Raw genomic sequence first — 21,084 nt, forward strand, 5'->3', positions numbered from 1 at the left:
GTTACAAATTGTACGGTGAGCGAACAGTGTGACTTGTAAACATCACCAAGAGCTGTACTGTCTTGGAACAGCTGATCTGCGGAGGTCCTTGGTGTTGGACTCCCGCAGACCTGCTTTGTTAGCAAGGAAGGGGTTTACAAAATTGTGCTAAAGGAAAGAGCATGGGAGGTGAAATCAGGTCGTCTTGGAGGAAATATTCCAGATATTCTTATGGGATAATTTATCTGTCTATCTATCTCTGAATAAAGTCAATAAAGTTCTTCTGCATGTTATAGCATAATAGGCACAGATCCTTTTAGTGAGATAAAACCATTGGAGTTGGGGGAGGGGGTCTGATAAAAGAAAATTCACTGCTGTGAGAAAGGATTTGTTAGACCACTGCTGCACGTATAGATGGATGGGATTAGTTCTGCCACTACACACATCACTCCTGCTTTTCCATATAGGAAAAAGAACAAGTCTATGCCGTTTTAAAGAGAATAATTCTTTATGTGTCAGATGTGAAAAAGGCTTTATCTTCCAGCCAAATCCTTTCCATCTTGCGGCGGCTGTTCTGTTGAGATTTTAGCATTCGCATCGTTATAAGACAGAGGATCTTGGGTGAGTTTTTCAGCCCTAAATCCCAAAACATCTGTTGAGGTTTTTGGCAGTAGTTGTGGATACTCCACTAACTTGCCTAGCAGATATTTACTGGGAATTACATGCTGTGTATAAGAAAGATGCGCCATTCACCCATATGAACAAACACGACTATAGGCATAGATATGTAGAGCAGGTATAGCAGGTGAAGGCTTATATGGAATTGATCATTTTCCCTGCAACACTATCTTACGCCTTGTCAATACGTTTTTTTTTTTTTATTAATTCTTATTATTTGAATACTTATATTAATTGGTTAACTAAATAAGAGCATACATTGTTGGAATTTATAATTGACACGATCTACCCCAGGTATCTCTAATAAAAAGTATTCCTATTGTGGTGCAAGGCATTAAAATCAGTCTCTGTCTGTATTTTTAATGACTGTCTAGATATAGAAGACTTATTACATTGAAAACTTTATGGGACTGATGGATAACCCCTAACCCTTTCTTTATATCCTCAGCCATAATATATTCTTTACATGTCCCGGATGCATTTCATCCTAAAATGTCTATATAGGCGCTGAATTTCCAATAAAGGGAGGGGGAAAAAATCCTGAAATAAGCCTGTCAAGGCTAAATTGGACAAATTCTTCTTTTTAGCTTTTCCTCCCGACAAATCAATGTAAAACATAGAATCGACTTCTGTATGAAATGTGTGTTTGATGCAGATAAAACAAAAAATGTGCCCATTAAATTGCCCAATTTGTGCCTGGATAAACTGTCATAGAGACAAGGGGAGACATATCTGTAGTATCAGACAGGAGGCTAATTATCTGTCGGCAGTCATGTACTATCCTCTGGACTAATTATTAATTGGGGTTTCTGGGTAATAATCTCGGTGTTACAGTAGTTTTATCGCTGTTTGCAAAAATCGCAAGAGCATGTAATTATTTATGAACCATTTGTCTCCAACCCAACCTTTACCGACCATCATTAACCCCTTACAAGTGCCACACAATTACCTTTAAGGTTCAAAGTGGAAATGAGCACAGTCCGTAAAAATAGTACGTTTTATTTTTCATCTTAGTCAAAATGCAAAAAAAGACATTTACTGCAATAGAATTAACATTGACAAAAAAGAAGCATTCCCCATCATGCTTGGTATTCAATAAATATAGTGCAATACACTTTGAAGAAATAGGACTGCAGCCTTGGAAACATGCTTGAAAATGCGTCCACAAAATGAGTAGGAGTACGGAGCGGGATATCGGCATTTCTGAGGTAAGGAATGATATTTTAGGCTGCAGATCATGCAAATTATTAACCCCCCAGAAACAGAGAAGTATACTGGCTGTCTGTAACCCATCAGGTATAAAAATACAAGACAGTTTATTACTCAAGGAGGGCTGCTGCAGTGCAGGGTAAGATTACTGCTGGTAGGGACAGGTAACCATTAGAAAAAGGGTAGCAGCTTTGTCATTTCTTCAATTCACATTCAGTCACGGTTGGGTTCCCATTTGGCACACCCCATGCAGACCCCCAAATTCCATGCAATACTGTCCATCTCAACAGCTTCCATTGGGTCTATGGCATGGATCCCTATAATGTTGAAGGTTTAAGAGTGACCTTCCCAATCAGTAGAGACCCAGAATTACTGCTCCCACGTCTTTTGACGGCCTCCTGTCCTTTACTAAGAAGTTTATCATACTTTCAGACTTGATGAGCAAGTTGCAGCCAAGAAAGAAGATGCCAAATATGACAGTGAGCGATAGGACACACAGAACAGCTATCTGGACCACCCGGGTGATGAACAAGCTTCTCTCATCTGGAGTTAAGACAAGAGACCCCCCATCACTTGTGATGACAGCTCTGGTTCCATTGCAACATCCAATCCAAGATCCCAACCCCTGGGATGAGTTGTTGTAAGCTCCTTGGTCCAGGACAGTCTGGTTGAAGAAAGTCTCATTCATCTTTAGAGTTGTAGACCTTCCTGGAGCTCAGAAAAGTGGAGACACACTACTTCGACACTCTCCTTAGGAAAATGTCCAAGATGTCATCTTCAGTGGGTAAAGTTGTGGTAGACCGGAGAAGATACAGCTATTGCAACCACCTCAGATATTGAATGCATCCATTGCAATGAAGCAGTGCTGAAGTCTCTTATCCACACCAACTCTTCTATTCTGACTAGCTATGCTCTGAGGTGAGATGGAGCTCACTGATCTTATATATTGCTGGAAGAAACCATTAGCCTGGCAGGCAAAGGGGGGTAGTGATGGACTGAAGTTGACACTTCAGTCTTAAAGCAAGCACTTTATGCTTCACAGTCCAGCAGGCTGGATCTGTCCTGTCTCCCTGTGCAGCAGTGTAGGCAATCCGTATGATTACTTTAACTCTTGGAATGCTGGAAAGATGTTAATGTTCCAGAATCTAAGCTCTAGAGAAGTCTCGAGTTTTGTAAATGACAACCTTCTGCGTAGCTACATGTGAAAAAGAAAGAATACAGACAGAGAACTCATCTTTATTGTAACATACAGAATTTAACCAAGATGTGTATTTGTCTTATAGTAAGATGCAGCTACTTTAGCCACTGGACTTGTCCCAATCCAGACATGGGATGATACTAGAAACAGAGGAAATGCGATAGAAGTATAAAGGGTGATTTTTGTTTGTTAGAGGTCAGATCAGGAGGACAAATGGAGACCATGCGTAATATAGACAGCTTGCGGATTTCAGTAGGCACTGTGCAATTCTTTGGTGGCGCTCCTGGGAAATTATACAGTTGCTGCCAGGTTTGTGAATGGCTGACTGCTTGGCATCCATCATTGGGACTCTCTGCAATCAGCTTATCATCGGGAAGACTTTAGAAAGTGGACAATCCCTTTAAATATACATGTTATTTAACAGTTAAAGGGGTTTTATGGGATTTATATATTAATGTCCTATCCTTAGGGTAAGTCATCAATATGTCAATGGTTAGGGTCTGACACCTGAGCAGCTTGGGTTAGCTGTTTGAAGGGGCTGCAGCGCTGACAGGTTCTGCAACTTCTTCCCTTTTTCTGAGCAAGTCCTGTCATTAGTCACATGGTACAGTGACTCATCTCAGCACCATTCAAGTGAATGGGGCTGAGCTTTAATACCAAGCACAGCCCCTACCTTATGTATGGAACTGTATCTGATATTCAGTTAAAAGGCTGCAGCACTCACCCAAATGCTATGGCCTCTTGAACCAGCTGATCTGTGGGGATCCAAAAATAGCTCATCAATATGAAAGTCCCATAAAACCCTTTTAAAACAACAGAATGACTTTCCTGCTTCTGTTGTATAAATTGATTTTTACTACGTCTATGTGATGTGTCGGTATACTGTATTTCGAGGAATCTGACTCACTTGTTGAAAAGATTGAGTGACTCTGTGAGACTCAGTTAGGGATAAACTGACAAAAGAAAACAGTATTCCTGTAGAAATGAATAGGAAAACAGAGCATGCCCGCAGGCCACAAGAAAATGGCCACTTACAAAGTATTGTAAGCGGCAATTTTCTTGTGGCCGGCAGGCATGCACATAATATGTGTGAAGGGGCCACAATACAGAGTGCAGGGGCCACTATGGGGCATAATACTGTGTGTAAGGACCACTATGAGACATAATACTGTGTTCAGGGGCCACTATGGGTCATAACAGTGTGTGCAGGAATGCGGTTTGCGTGCGTGTGTACACGGGGGGGCTCCAAGTCAATTTTGGCCTTGGTGCCCAGCCATTCCTAGTTGCACCACTGATATCCGCGTCGTGTCTGTGGCAAAAATGGACAGCACATTGACAGAAAATGGAATTCCCTTATAGTGAATGAGACCATTCAATCATCTTGTTTTCTCTAACATGGAGAAAAAAGCCATTGCAAGCACTATTTTATTCTTCTTGTCTTGGTCATGCAAGTTTATGGGGCTGTTATAAAATAAAGGACTGCAGAGACGTCATACAGTTCTGTCCATGCTTCATCCATTTTTCACAGATTCATTATTAGGTGATGCTGCACACAAACACACTTGGATGGCACATAGATCAAACATGAACTGGACACAGATCAAAACATGTAAATACAAAATAATGTACAACATCCATTTCTTTATAGCCTACAGAACAGATTGCTCATGTGAAAACAGCTTTAGTCCAGGTCCACTGCAAAGTGGATGTAATTCTGGCTAATCCCATCTACACATTGCAGAAACAAAAAATCCACAGTAAATCGCAGCATGTCAATTATTCCTACAGAAAATCTGTCATTTTCCGAATAAGTATAATAGAAGTAGAAAGTCCGCTTTGGATAACTCTTCTGACTTTCTGTGCAAAGCACTGCGGAAAAAAACACTGAGGCTTTTAGCCTCCTACTAAGGCACAATTACCATGTTGTGAAAATGCAGCGTTGCTGTAAAATATGTAACAGGCCTTATTGCTGTCTGATTTTGTGGCCATGCTTCTGCGGTTCCTATTCATTGAACGAATGGCGCCACGGAACCACAGCCAACCAGTGCATGGGGGGCAAACAGATGATATCTATGAGCCATCTGTGCGCTGGCCATACCGTTCATTCACGGCTGACACTAAGTACATGATCGTGTGCAACCAGGCTATATCCATTAGGGTTTCCATCATTTTAACAGCAAGTACACAGATGTAAATGTAGTCTAAGGCTAGCTTCACACTGTGTTGTTTTAGTCTGTTGTTCTGATTCATTACATCTTTGACTGTATCTTCGACTGTAATGTAAAAAAAGATGGAAGCTTTTGTCCATCCTGTTTATATTTTCAATCAATCCCTGCGTCATCTACATGTCAGATCATTGACCATTCATTGGCTGACAACAATTTTATGTATTTGGCCACATGTAGCTGAATATGCCAAAGGTCTGCAGATCAATATCTTACATCTATGGCTAAATTGAGTGTTTTTAGTCAGCCATTAGTCCACAAGAGATAGGTGTGAATACCTTTGCAAGCTGTCAGGTGAATGCTGGGAGTTGTAGTTATGCAGTTGGGAAGCTGCTGATTTCAGATTAATGATTATTATGCTGTGCAAGAAATTTAGCAAACTCAAACAAGGAAGGTTACTGTGACATACTTTGACCACTAGATGGAGCAGCCTAACTAGTCATTTTCAGACTAGGAGGCTATTGCATGTAACTGTAGATATTAGGATTTTCTAGCTGTGTGTAAATACAGTTTAGTCACTGCTTTGAAAAAAAAAAAATAGTTGCAACTATATAGTATTGCCTTCCTCTGGATCAACACTGTAGGGTTCTAGGTTGGACTTGATGGACTGATGTCTTCATCTAACCTCATCTACTATGTAGGAGGAGGTCTACTATGTAGCTGGTGTCACAAGCTCTGATTGCTGTCAGTGAATAGGAACATAGCTGTTTCAATCAAGACAATCCAGTCAGGGCTGGTTCAAGGTATTTTGGGAAGAGGATTTAAATTTTACTATCATGCCCTATGATCACTTATGTACACAGAATTTACCAAAGGGGGGTTCTAGGGGTTTCTGGATGGCAGTGGGGCATATTGCGTGGGGGCTGAGAAGCATACTCACACCCCCTTGACTGCCCTCACACATGATAGTAACGTCACTACTGATAACTATGCCAACATTCACCTGAATGAGAGGCCAGAGTCACCAAGGGGGTAGTTTTAACCCTTGTGTAAGCCCTGTCTATGATATCTGTGTGCGCTCCTGTTTCTTAATATTGTGTGTTGCTGCATTCAGACCTTGGCTGAATCACAATTGATAATGATATAGTATAGAACGTTTTGTTCTGTTTTAACCAGATATGACTTTCACAAGACTAGTTCTGTATAATGCGTGTGTTTTTTCTTGGCTATGATAGCTTGCCTTCCCCTTTTGTGGTTTGGAGTGTTTTTGATAGATATCCAGTGGCATGGCTCTCATGCTTCTGCACATGGTGATCTTTTCCTTTTATCTTCTGGGAACAAAGCCTAATATGGCCGATAAGTATAGAAGGGCCAATTATATCCACAAGGGAAAAAGAAAGGGGAAAAGTGTATATGAAAACTGTATGACATGGTATAACATGGCTTCTTATGCGGAGTCCACGCTACCATTGTAAATTTCCATTGGTGTTTTCCATTATAGGATGACTACAACGGACATTAAACTATCGCAAAGAACGGTCACAGACTGATTCTGTGTCTCTTCTTATTGACACTAATTTAACAACATGATGGAAGTTTGTTTACCTTGGCAATGGGAGATAGTGCATGCTGGACTTTATCTTCCATTACAGAAGTAAACAAACATGAGAGAAGATGGCTTCCGCCATTTTATTTACATTAGTGTCAGTGGGAACGGACACAGAATCAGTTTATTGTCCGTTGCTGTCATCCTATGATGGAAGACAGCGACAGCCATTTACAACGGTAGTGTGAACTCCCTGTTAGAGCAGTATTCCGGTGTATACAGATGAGAGGACCATTGATAGCTTAGTACCCATTACTTATTGGGTGACAATGGCACCTTTCAAAGGTTGAGGTATATGATGCAATTGACAACTGAGTTCTCGAAGTGAATGTATTGGAAGTAGAAAAATTAGTAAGCATAAAAATCGAAGAGATTTTGAGAAGAGTCTTATTGCCATGGCTACTATAAGCCCAGCCATACACACTAGAGTTCAGATGGCCGATATGCAGCATTACATTTGATGATGGGGTTGTTTGTATAAATGATCCCACCATCAATATTAACCACCAAATTGCTGGATTGAGGGGAAATGTAGTTGTTAAAAAAAGAATTGTAGTGAGTTTGAGTTATTGGCGAGAAGCAATCGATCAAGCCAAACACTAAGATTTTCGGCTGACTAAAGTATGCCGTCGGTCAGCACAAACAACCATATGTGACATCTACATGTCAGATAAGTGGCTTTTTGTAGGACAATCTAATGTATATGGTGCGCTTTATGTTGACACATACTACCTATCTAAACATTGTTGTATAAACCTTTAAGGCGTTCTTTTTCAGGGCACACTGTGCCACACTGCAAAAAAATGTTCAGTACTGGTTTGAGAAACGTGACAAAAAAAATCAAGGTGTTGACATCGGTTGTACCTATATAATCTATTGTGTGAAAACTTAGCCAAAAGACAGAAATACCACACAAAACAACACAGTCAAACAAAGGAGAAGAGTTGGAGAAGGAGACGTACCAGGCGTGGTAAATGTGGTGAGACAATTCTTCTACTTTTTTTGAGTATATTGTTGGCAAAGGTAATTTATTGATATTACCTTCCTGATTCATCACTGGTTCTAAGGGTTTGGTATTATATTCTTCAGCTTATGTTACCTTATATAATAATGGATATTACTATATGGTCTCTTTCATACCTCCCTTTTCACCATGTGGTGTAATATATGTAGCAGCCTTCTTTTCCTGCCGCCATTTTCATTATTGTAACTCCCTCACCTCATGTATATTTCAAATGGATATATTTGTTTGTCCCCCCCATTTACATGTATGTCATTTTTATGAGTATTTTTTTAAATAAATATATTATAATTTTTATTACAGTTTTTTTGCATGGTGTTTGCACCTTTTGGCTAAGCTTTTGCAGTTGTAGTGTTTTCCACATATTTTTCATTATTATTATTCCCCATTCTCTTGTTATATTCTTTTATAATCGATTGTGGACAACCAGTATAAAGCACACTATGAACTAAAGCTGGCCTGGTTCACATCTGTGTTCGGTATTATGTTCAGGGAGACCACTTTGGGACCCCCTGAATGGAATACTGAATGCATTAAAATGCGGTTAGCTAAGAAACCACTCAAACCACGTAGACTATAATGAGGTCCGTGTATTTTCCACTGGGGTCTGCACGAATCATGCAGAAAGAAAAGTGCTGCTTGCAGGACATTTCTCTCGTATGGACACCGCATGGAAAACACACGGACCCCATTATAGTCTATAGGGTCCATTTTCGTCAAAGGGTCCACATATAAGTCTGACAGTGTGGATGGCACTTTCTTCTCCAATGCCAGCCACGAAGCCGAGCTATTGTATCTGATATTGGTGCCATCATACTAAACCTGATGCTGAAACAGACTATCCATAACACATTTAGTGTCTGTATTACTCAAGCACCATCTCTTCAAACTCCAGCCTGGGCATAACACAATGTATCAGCTTTGCCTACTGTGATCCAATTATGGTTTTGCCCACTTAAACAAACAGACTCAGTTGCCTCCAGCTATGTACAAAAATACACTATTATTGCTTCCTCTAGTCTAAAACTCCAAAAATCTGGTTAACTATTAAAAGAAAGCATGAGTCAAAGAACCACTATGTCAAGGTGAAAGGATCATTGTCACCTCTATTACTCAACAGAAACTCTAAACAAAGCCTTATTTTCTTTAGCTGTCAGGTTGCAAGGATTAAATTCCTAAAGCACCCCTCACCCACCTGCATACAAACAGGTAGGAGTACCATAAAACTACACAATGCAGCCTTTTACATCTTCCCTGTACCCAACAATGCACTTATGTGTATTTTTATGATTCCTCATTCTAATTGACTCAATCTAAAGTTTAATGTCACCAGGTCATAGCCTTTGAGCTTGGATGAAAGGACTCTATGGTATTCCACTAATAAACAATCCAATAGGGTAATGTCCTGAGACAAGGGTCACAAAAATGCTTAGACTCTGTGGGCATCGCAAACAATCCTATTAATATTATAAATGTGAAAGTTTGTGAGTTTGGATGTTTGTGGGTTTGTGTGTTCGGATGTTTGTTAGTCAATCACGCAAAACCCGCTCGACCGATTTGGCTGAAATTTTCCACAAACATAGTTAATACACCCGATTGCGCAATAGGCTACTTTTCGTCACAATAGCGCACATACGTTTTACCCAGGACCCCCACAAACCCCAAACTCACATCACCATCTCTGCAATCTCACACACTTTGGACCATAGCAAGCCACAAAATTCATATTGCCCTCTGCAGCCTCGCCCCTAACCCCACATAATCACATATACATATACTTTACCACTTTGCCCCTCACCTTAACGATACTCCAGGAGGCTCTCTTTAACGCTCTGGAGCAGCCATGTTTGCCAACCCCCACCGCTCTGACAATCCGCGACACCGCCCACCCATGTCAATACCCTTAGGCGGTCTAATAAATGCAAAAACAAAAGTTTAAAAAAAGTAAAAAAAATATTACAAACAAAAAAAAGGATTAAAAATTCAAATCACCCCCCTTTCCCTAGAACACATATAAAAGTAGTTAAAAACTCTGAAACACATACATGTTAGGTATCCCCGCATTCAAAATCGCCCGCTCTACAAAGCTATACAAATATTTTTCCTGTTCGGTAAACGCCGTAGCGGTAAAAATGGTCAAAAGTGCCAAACCGCCGTTTTTTCACTGTTTTGATTCTGATAAAAATTTGAATAAAAAGTGATCAAAGCAATAACATTTCCTGAAGATGGTAGAACTACAAAGTACACCCAGTCCCGCAAAAAAAGACGCCATATACATCCCCGTACATGCACGTATAAAAAAGTTACGGCTGTCGGAATATGGCGACTTTTCCAAAAAAAATTTTTTAACAGTTTTGGATTTGTTTTTAAGGGGTCAAAATGTAACTAAAACCATATAAATTTGGTATCCCCGGAATCGTAACGAAACACAGAATACAGGGGACATATCATTTTGGTTGCACAATGAACGCTGTAAAACCAAAGCCCGTAAGAAAGTTGCAGAAATGCATTTTTTCTTGAAATCCACCCCATTCTGAATTTTTTCCCTGCTTCCCAGTACATTATATAGAATAATTAATGGTGGCATCATGAAGAAAAATTTGTCCCGCTAAAATTAAGACCTCATATGGCTCTGGGAGCGGAGAAATAAAAAAGTTATGGGGTTTAGAAGGAGGGGAGTCAAAAATGAAAATCAAAAAATGCCATCGGCGGGAAAGGGTTAACTTCAAATACCTCTGTCCCAAAGTCACTATGTAAAGTTTCTCACAACACCGTATAGCAGCTCAAATACAAATTAACTTCAACACAAAAGTCTCACGTATTCTCAGAATTACAGCAAAAACAAGATACAAACTTACATTTCATATCCCATACCTTATACACAGTACGAAAACCTTACCCGCGCCTGTATATACCCACTGCTACAATCACCGCAGACGAAGTCGCGGGTACCAGCTAGTATTTCTATATTTTAAACACTCAAGCATTGACAGACGTCTAATAAATGGGTATCTCCATGCCATATACATAGGTACAAGGGAGGACAATATCCTATTAATATTATAAATGTGAAAGTTTGTGAGTTTGGATGTTTGCGGGTTTGTGTGTTTGGATGTTTGTTAGTCAATCACGCAAAACCCGTTCGACCGATTTGGCTGAAAGTTTCCACAAACATAGTTAATACACCCGATTGCGCAATAGGCTACTTTTCGTCACAATAGCGCACATACGTTTGTGCCAGGACCCCCACAAAACCCAAACTCACACCACCATCTCTGCAATCTCACACACTTTGGACCATAGCAAGCCACAAAATTCATATTGCCCTCTACAGCCTAGCCCCTAACCCCACACAATCACATATACATATACTTTACCACTTTGCCCCTCACCTTAACGATACTCCAGGAGGCTCTCTTTAACGCTCCGAAGCAGCCATGTTTGCCGACCCCCACCGCTCTGACAATCCGCGACACCGCCCACCCATGTCAATACCCCTAGGAGGTCTAATAAATGCAAAAAAAAAAAGTTTAAAAAAAAGTAAAAAAAAATATAAAACAAATAAAAAGGATTACAAATTCAAATCCCCCCCCTTTCCCTAGAACACATATAAAAGTAGTTAAAAACTGTGAAACATATACATGTTAGGTATCCCTGCGCCTGAAATCGCCTGCTCTACAAAGCTATACAAATATTTTTCCTGTTCAGTAAACGCCGTAGCGGGAAAAATGGTCAAAAGTGCCAAACCGCCGTTTTTTCACTGTTTTGATTCTGATAAAAATTTGAATAAAAAGTGATCAAAGCAATAACATTTCCCGAAAATGGTAGAACTAAAAAGTACACCCGATCCCGCAAAAAAAGACGCCCTATACATCCCCGTACACGGACGTATAAAAAAGTTACGGCTGTCGGAATATGACGACTTTTCAAAAAAAACACAGTTTTGGATTTTTTTAAGGCGTCAAAATGTAAATAAAACCATATAACTTTGGTATCCCCGGAATCGTAACGAAACACAGAATACAGGGGACATGTCATTTTGGTTGCACAGTGAACGCTGTAAAACCAAAGCCCGTAAGAATGTCGCAGAAATGCATTTTTTCGGCAAATCCACCCCATTCACAATTTTTTCCCTGCTTCCCAGTACATTATATAGAATAAATAATGGTGGCATCATGAAGAAAAATTTGTCCCAGGAAAAATTAAGACCTCATATGACTCTGGGAGCAGAGAAATAAAAAAATTATGGGGTTTAGAAGGAGGGGAGTCAAAAACGAAAAACGAAAATCAAAAAATGCCATCGGCGGGAAAGGGTTAACTTCAAATACTTCTGTCCCAAAGTCACTATGTAAAGTTTCTCACAACACCGTATAGCAGCTCTAATACAAATTAACTTCAACACAAAAGTCTCACGTATTCTCTGAATTACAGAAAAAACAAGATACAAACTTACATTTCATATCCCATACCTTATACACACTACGAAAACCTTACCCACGCCTGTATATACCCACTGCTACAATCACCGCAGACGAAGTCGCGGGTACCAGCTAGTACTGTTATATATTCCACACAATGAATCCCATAGAAAACAATAATAATTTCACATTGCCTCCTCCCAAAAAAAGTAATAAAATATGATCAAAAAGCTCCATCAACTGATGTCAAAATATGGTGCCACAAAGCAATATTTTCCAAGGGGGTTTGCCTTGTAAAGTTATAAAATATAAAAATACTAAATCTGATATTAATGTAATGGTAATGTACAGAAACAAAGTGACAATGTCTTGAATTTTCTGGGGGGTTTTCATTATACTTCTCCCGAAATATTTTTTTAAGTCGTTTATAAAAAGAAAAAAATTTCAGTACCCCAAAATGGTGTCATCTAGAAAAATAACTCCTCATGTAGAAAACAAGCTCTCATATACCTATGTCAATGAAGAAAGTTATGAATGAGGAGATGGGAAATGAAAAAATTGAGGCACCCTGAAGTTCAAAATGGGCAACGCACTTAAAAGATCATGAAAATATCAATTTATTACCAATACTTGTATTTATTTGTGTTTTAGCTCATAGTGTGGAGAGTCAGAATGAGGGTGTTGTCCATTAATAGTCTGAGTATTAAAAACTTTTTTGCTTTTGTGCCAGCCTTCTAGATTGAGCCACACTGCCATGTTATGTCTCATGGGGATGAATCATGGAACAGAGAGGGAAAAGTTCACACAAAGCAACACAATATATAATTTCCTCCAGACAAGAGACTCATTCCTTCCACCTCAGACAACACGTCTGGGTTGACTACTAATTCCTTCTTCTCTGGGACTGAACTCTGTCTACCTGACCTCCCTACACTACTAAGCCTTATCATTAGTGTAATCCCACTTCCTCTCACCATGATGTAGTAGACGGAGCGAATTTGCTTATCCCATTGGTAAGACATGGCAGTTTACACTTGTGGTATTACAACATGAACTAAATGGGCAGTCAGCCGAAGTTTCAGCATTTCTATTTGCCCATTAGTACATATGGCAAGCTTCCAATTGTAGTGGCATTACATCTGGCATGAGGAGGAGTAACTGTAGTTAGCAAACTGGTGTACAAGGCATAATAAATCTTGGCCATAGACCCAACTGACTACTGACATGGGAGGCTATGGTGAATACACCATGGAGGGAATTTGTCAAACCCCACACACCAGAATTCTGGTTGCAGAATATTACTTTTTTTTTTTTTTTTTTTGCAATAAATTTTTGGCGGGTGGGAAAGTGCTCATGAATTAATCTATTGAGCTGATGTACTCCAGATCTATCAAGTATTTTTCTTCATTCCTGTAGGGGTGAGGTGTAGAAAATACAGTGGGTGAGGTTTGAAGTAAAGTAGGTGGGGCTTCATATGCAATACCATGCCCCAAAAAGGTGACATATACATTTGCAATTTTTCTTTTTCAGTAACTAAACCAACTAATAAGTGGTGTAAAGCTAGAATAGACAATCTAACGTATCCCTTCCAACTTTCAAAGAATAGAAAGAGGAACAGTATGTGCGACCTGCTAGGCGAGCCACAGCAAGTTTAGCTCCACCCACTTCTACATTGACTCTGCCCTTGTTCATCCATTTTTCCCATCTAACTACTTACACATTATAATGTCCCCCTCGAGTTGCCCCACAGTATGAAGTCCCTATCCTTGTGTCCCAGTTTAAAATAGGGGAAACTAGAGGTGAACATTAAACTGGGCCAACTGGAGTGGGTCATTAAACCTTGGGGGTAGTTGGATGGGGACATTAAACTGTGGTAACTAGAGGGGGACATTAAACCGTGTGGGTAGCTGGATGGCGACATTAAACGGGGAGCAACTAGAGGCAGGAATGCCCCCCTCCAGTTAATTCCACGATTTAATGTCCCCTTCCAAATTTCCCCGAGTGTAATGTTCCCGTCCAGCGACCCCCACTGTTTAATGTCCCCCTCCAGCTGCCCCCAGTTTAATGTCACCCTCCATCTTCCCCCAGCTTAATGTTCCTCTTCACCTCTCCCTAGTTTAAAGCCCCCTTCATCTGTCCCCAGTTTAATGCCCCCTTCATCTACCCCTAATTCAATGCTCCCTCCATCTGCCCCCAGTTTAATGTCCACCTTCATCTGCCACCAGTTTAATGTCCCCTCTTCATTTCTCCCAGTTTAATGCCACCTTCCATCTGCTCCCAGTTAATGCCTCCTTCATCTGTCCCCATTTTAATGTCTTTTCGTCTTCCCTCAGTTTAATGTTCCTCCTTCATCTGCCACCAGTTTAATGTTCCTCCTCCATTTGCTCCCACAGTTTAACATAAAGAAACACTGATACTCACCTCTCCTCGCTCCCCTGCAGCTCTGTAGAAGTCTGTTCTCTCAGACTATTCAGGGAGCTGGTGCTATGTTAGCAGGGGTGAACCATTTGTTTCTGCCGCCTGAAGCAGACGTCAGAAAGCGCCCCCCCCCCAGTAGGGGGCGGGGCCGAGCAGAAGGGGGTGGGGCGGGCCTAGCGGAGGGGGGCGGGGCCTAGCGGAGCGAGCGTCTTAACAGGCAGAGAGCAGGCATGGAGAAGACCTGCTCTCTGCCTGAGCGTGAGGGGCAGCCGCTGGTGCAGCGCTGCTCCAGTGGCCTCCCCAGTCCACCGCTCAGTGATGGTGACCCTAAGCCAGTCCAGACAGCTTGTCCTGGACTGGCTTAGGTCAGCAAAAATGCCGCCCTCCCTGGGGCCCTGGCACAGCGCCGCCCGAAGCGGTCGCTTCAGTTCGCCTCATGGGAGGTGCGGCTCTGTATGTGAGTGATGTCATTACATCTCACCTACAGCTCCTGGAACTGGAGCCCATAGGGATTTGCTTCAAACACAATGGTAAAGCAGGAGATGTCTGTGGATGGCTCCTGCTTCACCATTGTATTTAACTCATCTGTGTTCGGACAAGATACAAATGAGTTGATACTGGGACATAGATCCCGCCGACCGAAACACCGGGACAGGACCCTGAATCCGGGACTTAGGTGCACACTAGTGTTCAGGTATCCATCCTTTGGTTCCATTCGGGAACCCAGGAAATGGAAACCCTATCTGCTTAAGTCCTTGCAGGACTTTTCTTTTTGCTGTTTTTAAGTGGAATTGGTGATGGAGTTTCATATTGAGACTCCAACTCTAGTGTGAACTTAAAATTAAAGAGGATCAGACAGCATTATTGACGTATCTGTCACTTGTATTCTCCATAAAATAACAATTTTGGAGCACATTTTCGTAAAACTCTGCATTGTGTCATCCCGCTGTCACTCCTCCTGAAGATATGTATCAGCATTCCCCAACAACAGAATGAATCCCTACTCATACCGGCACTGTCAGCACTTATTGGACGATGGTTATGTGTTAACACTGTCCATTGACAAGGAAAATGTTAATGCCAAGTAGGTGATTTATATCATACATTTCCAGGAGGAATAACAGAGTTATGAAACAACACAGCGTTCTAAAAAATGGCCCTGTGGTAGAAGTGATTTATAAATGGTTTAACTGGCTCCAAAAGTGCATATCTATTTTAGTTTCTATAGTTTGTTATTTTTTTTAGAGTTTTGGTATGTTTCTAATTCAGAATAGTTAGCTCTTTATGAGATACTTCTAGACTGAAAGATTCTGAGAAGCGCATGGGGAGTATAAAAAAGCATAAATAAGTTATTATTTTATATGTTAATATGTAAAGGAACTGTTCACATTTAGCTTTGCAAGACACAACAAAAAAACAAAGAAAATGACTAGGGCACAAAAAATAATTATCAAAATGCAAAAACTTTATTAGACAAATCGTAACAAACAATATACAAGGGAGGATAGCATACCATCAGACTGAAGGACTGACTCAGGTAAGTACAACAAGTATACACAAAGGTAAGTCTAAAAGGTAAAATTGGGTATAACAACAATAATGTGCAGCTAGAAAGAATATCAAGTATATAAAGCAGTAAGATACAGCCAGGGATAACCAAGAGTGTATGCTATAGGTATCACAGAGGTGAGCAAACTATGTTGCACCGCAAAATATAAATTAGCATGCTATGTTACACCACAAAATACACTAAATAGATGTAAAAGAGGATGTCACTGCAATAATGACAGATATTCATCAATATATCAATAAATCATGTATATGTAAAAATGGTGTATATATAATACCAGTCAATATACATCTAGTAGATAGGCAAAGTGCAAAGAGATATAAAGAGACCAAAATGCATGATTGCAAATATACATGAATATAAATCAAGGAGTAGGGAACAGAAAGTTGCCCACTCACTCATTTAGAACAAAACCATGGTGGCATAATAACCAAGTAAAAGTATTACCAGAGAGAGACAGAACTCCAGGAATCCCTTACGCACGTTTCGGCGCTAGCCTTCTTCCAAATACCATATAGAGTACAGTATTCGGCCAATCAACGCTGGTTCTGCTGGAGGCTTGTCTGTGAGGAGGTGGAGTCTAAGATTGGACCAGAATGGAGACTGCTGTGGACCGATCTTAGACTCTGCCTCCTCCGTCAGAACCAGCGTTGATTGGCCGAATGCTGTACTCTGTATGGCATTCGGCCAATCAACGCTGGTCAATGCTTTCCTATGCCAAGATGTAGCAGTGCTGGCCGTGTGCTCAGCTCGACTACTCCAGAGATGCAGTCGAGCTGAGCGCACAGCCAGCACTGCTACATCGGAGATGATGCAGAGCTGGCTGTGCGCTCGGCTCAGCTACTCAGGAGATACAGCCAAGCGGAGCACACGACCAGCACTGCTACACTGGAGAACCGCTGCTACACCGGAGAACCACTGAACCCTGCAGCACACTCAGCTTTGCTGCATCAGAGATGCGCTGAACCCTGCTGCACACTCAGCTCTGCTGCATCAGAGATGCGCTGAACCCTGCTGCTCACTCAGCACTGGTGCATCAGAGATGTAGCAGAGCTGAGTGTGCGCTGAACCCTGCTGCGCACTCAGCTCTGCTGCATCTCAGCAGAGCTGAGTGTGCAGCATGGTTCAGCATACACTCACCTCTGCTACATCTCTGGTGCAGCAGAGCTGAGTGTGCAGCATGGTTCAGCGGTTCTCTGGTGTAGCAGTGCTGGCCGTGCGCTAAGCTTGGCTGAATCTCTGGAGTAGTCGAGCTGAGCTCACAGCCAGCTCTGCTTCATCTCTGGTGTAGCAGTGCTGGCCGTGTGCTCAGCTCGGCTCATCTCCGGAGTAGCCAAGCTGAGTGCACGGCCAGCACTGCTTCATCTCCGGTGTAGCAGTGCTGCTGTCCACTCAGCTCATCTCCGGAGTAGCTGAGCTGAGCACACGGCCAGCACTGCTACATCTCCAGTGTAACAGTGCTGGCCGTGTGCTCATCTCGGCTCATCTCCGGAGTAGGCGAGCTGAGCGCACAGCTAGCACTGCTACATCTTGGCATATGGGAAGAATATGCAAATCTGTCTCCCAAGATGTAAACAGGGAGACAGTGCCTCTGTTATGCTGCCCTCTATAGCAAGCAACCCTGTCTCCCTGTTTACATCTTGGGAGACAGATTTGCATATTCTTCCCATGTTCCTTTGCAGTGGAGCAACTATGGCTATAAGTCTCCACACACCTGAGAAGGTGGTCTCTTCCTAAGGATAGACGTTATACACACAATCTGGTCTTTCAGCCTCTCACTTAAACCAAATCAGTTCTCTCTAGGCTGCGCTGATGACGTCCAAAGAGACAGAAATGGTGCCGTCCGTAGCTGAGAAACTGATTTGGTTATAACCTCACATCATGCAGCAAAGGCTTCTGGGAAGTCGGGCATGTTGTTCAGGGTTGCTTGCTATAGAGGGCAGCATAACAGAGGCACTGTCTCCCTGTTTACATCTTGGGAGACAGATTTGCATATTCTTCCCATGTTCCTTTGCAGTGGAGCAGCTATGGCTATAAGTCTCCACACACCTGAGAAGGTGGTCTCTCCCTAAGGATAGACGTTATCCCAACATCTTGGCATAGGAATGCATTGACCAGCGTTGATTGGCCAAATGCCATACAGAGTACAGCATTCGGCCAATCAACGCTGGTTCTGCCGGAGGATTCAGAGTCTAAGATCGGTCCACACCAGTCTCCATTCTGGTCCAATATTAGACTCCGCCTCCTCACAGACGAGCCTCCGAATGCTGTACTCTGTATGGCATTCGGGCAATCAACGCTGGTCAATGCATTCCTATGGGAATAAGTCAGCTCGCGCATATCGCAAGCTGACATGGATCCCGACGTAATACAGTGACTTGTGCATGTTAGATGCCCCCAGACATGCTTCCCCCGCTGTCCCAGTTGCATTCCAGGGTGTTGGCATCATTTCCTGGGGTGTCATAGTGGACTTGGTGACCCTCCTGAGTCGAATAGTGGTTTCCGCCTAAACGAGTATTTATTCCCCATAGACTATAATGGGTTTCGATGTTCGATCAAACAGTCGAGTATTGAGCGACTACTCGAATCGAACTTCGAACATTTCACTGTTCGCTCATCTCTAATTATTATATCAATTTCATGGTGCTGGACATTATTATATTAATTCCATGGTTCTGTACATTTGAGGGTTTACATACAATACATAAAATATACAAAATAAATTAAATGCTAACAGTGACCAACTGGCACAGTGGGGTAGAGGGCCCTGCCCACATGATGGAAGAAGAATAAACACAGTGGGTGTGGGTACAGGCTGTTCAGATGGTGGGGTGGTAACAGTAGTGTTATTGGAGGTTGTAGGCCTTCCTGAATAGGTCTTCTTGAAGCTTGGGATTGTGGGGTCAGTCTTATGTGTTGTGGTGGTCAGTGCCAGAGTATGGGAAAAGTCTTGGAGTAGGTCTTGAGAGAATCAAAGATTACATGTGGGATGGTGGCGGGAGATTGGATCAGAAATGTATGGAGGAGGCAGGTTGTGGATGGCTTTGTATGTCAGTGCTAACATTTTGCAGTGTATTTGCTGGGCAATGTCCTGAGTGGAACTGCCGATGAAGAATGGGGAGACAGGTGGATTTAGCAAGCAGCACAATTTAAGGTGGAGTGGAGGGGGCGAGAGCATTTGTTTGGCAGCCATGAAGAAGGTTGTTACAGCAGTCATAGCAGGAGAGAGTGGAACCGGCATTTTTGTAGTTTGAGGGGTTAGAAAGGAGCAGATTCAATGGATGTTCTTTGAGTTGGAGGCATTGTTGGTTTGGATGTGTGGTGTGAAGGATAGGTCAAAGTCAAAGGTTATCCCAAGGCAACGGGCCTATGGAACTAGGCTAAGTGTGGTCCCTTTAACTTTGATAGATGGGTCAGGTAGGGGGTTCATCCAAAGTGGGGCAAAGATGATATTGAGTTTGAGAAAGTGGGTGGATAATCTACAGCTGCTAAACACTGGAACTCTGGACAACACAGTGGTAATGTCTGGTCCAGAGAGATGTATTTGAATGTTGTCCCGTAGCAAACTTATTGAAAACCATGCGATTTTATGAGCTTTCCAAGACTGAGGATATAGATGGAGAACAGGAAGGGCCTTGAGGAACACCCACACAAAAAAAAAATAAAAAACATGTGAGGAGGCGGTGTGGGAGTTGGAGACACTGACTGTGTGGTTGGTGAGGTATTAGGAGATCCAGGAAAGATCTGTGATGTCAAGGGATGAGAGAGTTTGTAACAAGAGGGAGTGATCGACTGTCGAAGGCAGAGGAAAGGTCAAGGAGGAGGAGAACAGACTAGTGACGCTTGGCTTTGGCCGTTTGTGACACTTTGGTTATTGCAGTTTCTGGATGATGATAATGAAAAAGATACACTAATAGCAACTCCAGCTAAACTCTGCTATACAGTGAGTGAGGGATCTCTTCTGATCTACCACTGCACAGAATGAGGTAATAAATCAATTTGCAGCCTCTGCCTCCCCCTCCCCTCTCCATAAAGTTCTGGATATGATACAGATATGGTCTCTATAATAACAAACTGAGTGAAGATAAGGTGGAATAGAGCAGGTTAATAAGTGGAGATGGAAAGATAATTCCTTAATAAGATATATTACAAAGTTTCTTATATTCACAAGTACTATTTATTTATGAAAAGTCGCCTTTATAATTGGAGGTACACTGTATATATTTGGACAACCTTTTTAAACTATGGTTTCCACTTCCAGGACACATCCTGCGTGCATAAACATGATATCCCATATTCCAATGTAATTTGTAAATTAATCTTCCCTCCTTTTTGTTGAATCACATGAAAGGGAATCTGTCACCAGAAAATTCAATATCAAACTAGTCACAGTGCATTGTAGGGACATTATGCTGAGAACCATCAAACCTTAGGGTCCATTCACATGGAGTAAAAGCATTTTGGCAAAATACACGTGTAAAGAATGCACGTGTAAAAATAAGACTCCCATTGACTTCAATGACATTTTTTTACACGTGTAGAAAACACGTCAGAAAAAGCTAACGGCGGCGCGGAGAAGACAACGAAAGGTAGGAGAAGAATAGCCTTTCTTAAGGATATTCTGAAGTGTTACTCAGAAAAAAAAAGTGTTTGTATGATAGGATCCCTTTAAGCTTTTTGTATGCTATCAGTCCTTCTCAAAACTTCCTCCACACCATGTTCATGTCACATTGTGGCCACTGCAAGAAGTGTTTTTTTGACTACCGCCATACTGATTACTTGATAATCTCTCAATGCAGAATATATTTTGGTACTTCCGTTT

General features: G+C 41.8%; 1 protein-coding gene across 1 annotated transcript; it reads right to left on the reverse strand.

Moving 5' to 3' along the window:
• Positions 1 to 1,640: 1,640 nt before the first annotated feature.
• Positions 1,641 to 2,763, reverse strand: RPRML (reprimo like). The gene has a single exon (XM_075277116.1). The coding sequence runs from the start codon at positions 2,552 to 2,554 to the stop codon at positions 2,219 to 2,221; it is 336 nt and encodes a 111-aa protein (XP_075133217.1). The 5' UTR covers positions 2,555 to 2,763; the 3' UTR covers positions 1,641 to 2,218.
• Between the last annotated feature and the right edge of the window lie 18,321 nt (positions 2,764 to 21,084).

The sequence above is a fragment of the Leptodactylus fuscus genome, chromosome 6 (genome assembly GCF_031893055.1).
Source record: "Leptodactylus fuscus isolate aLepFus1 chromosome 6, aLepFus1.hap2, whole genome shotgun sequence".
In the NCBI taxonomy this organism is placed as follows: Eukaryota; Metazoa; Chordata; class Amphibia; order Anura; family Leptodactylidae; genus Leptodactylus; species Leptodactylus fuscus.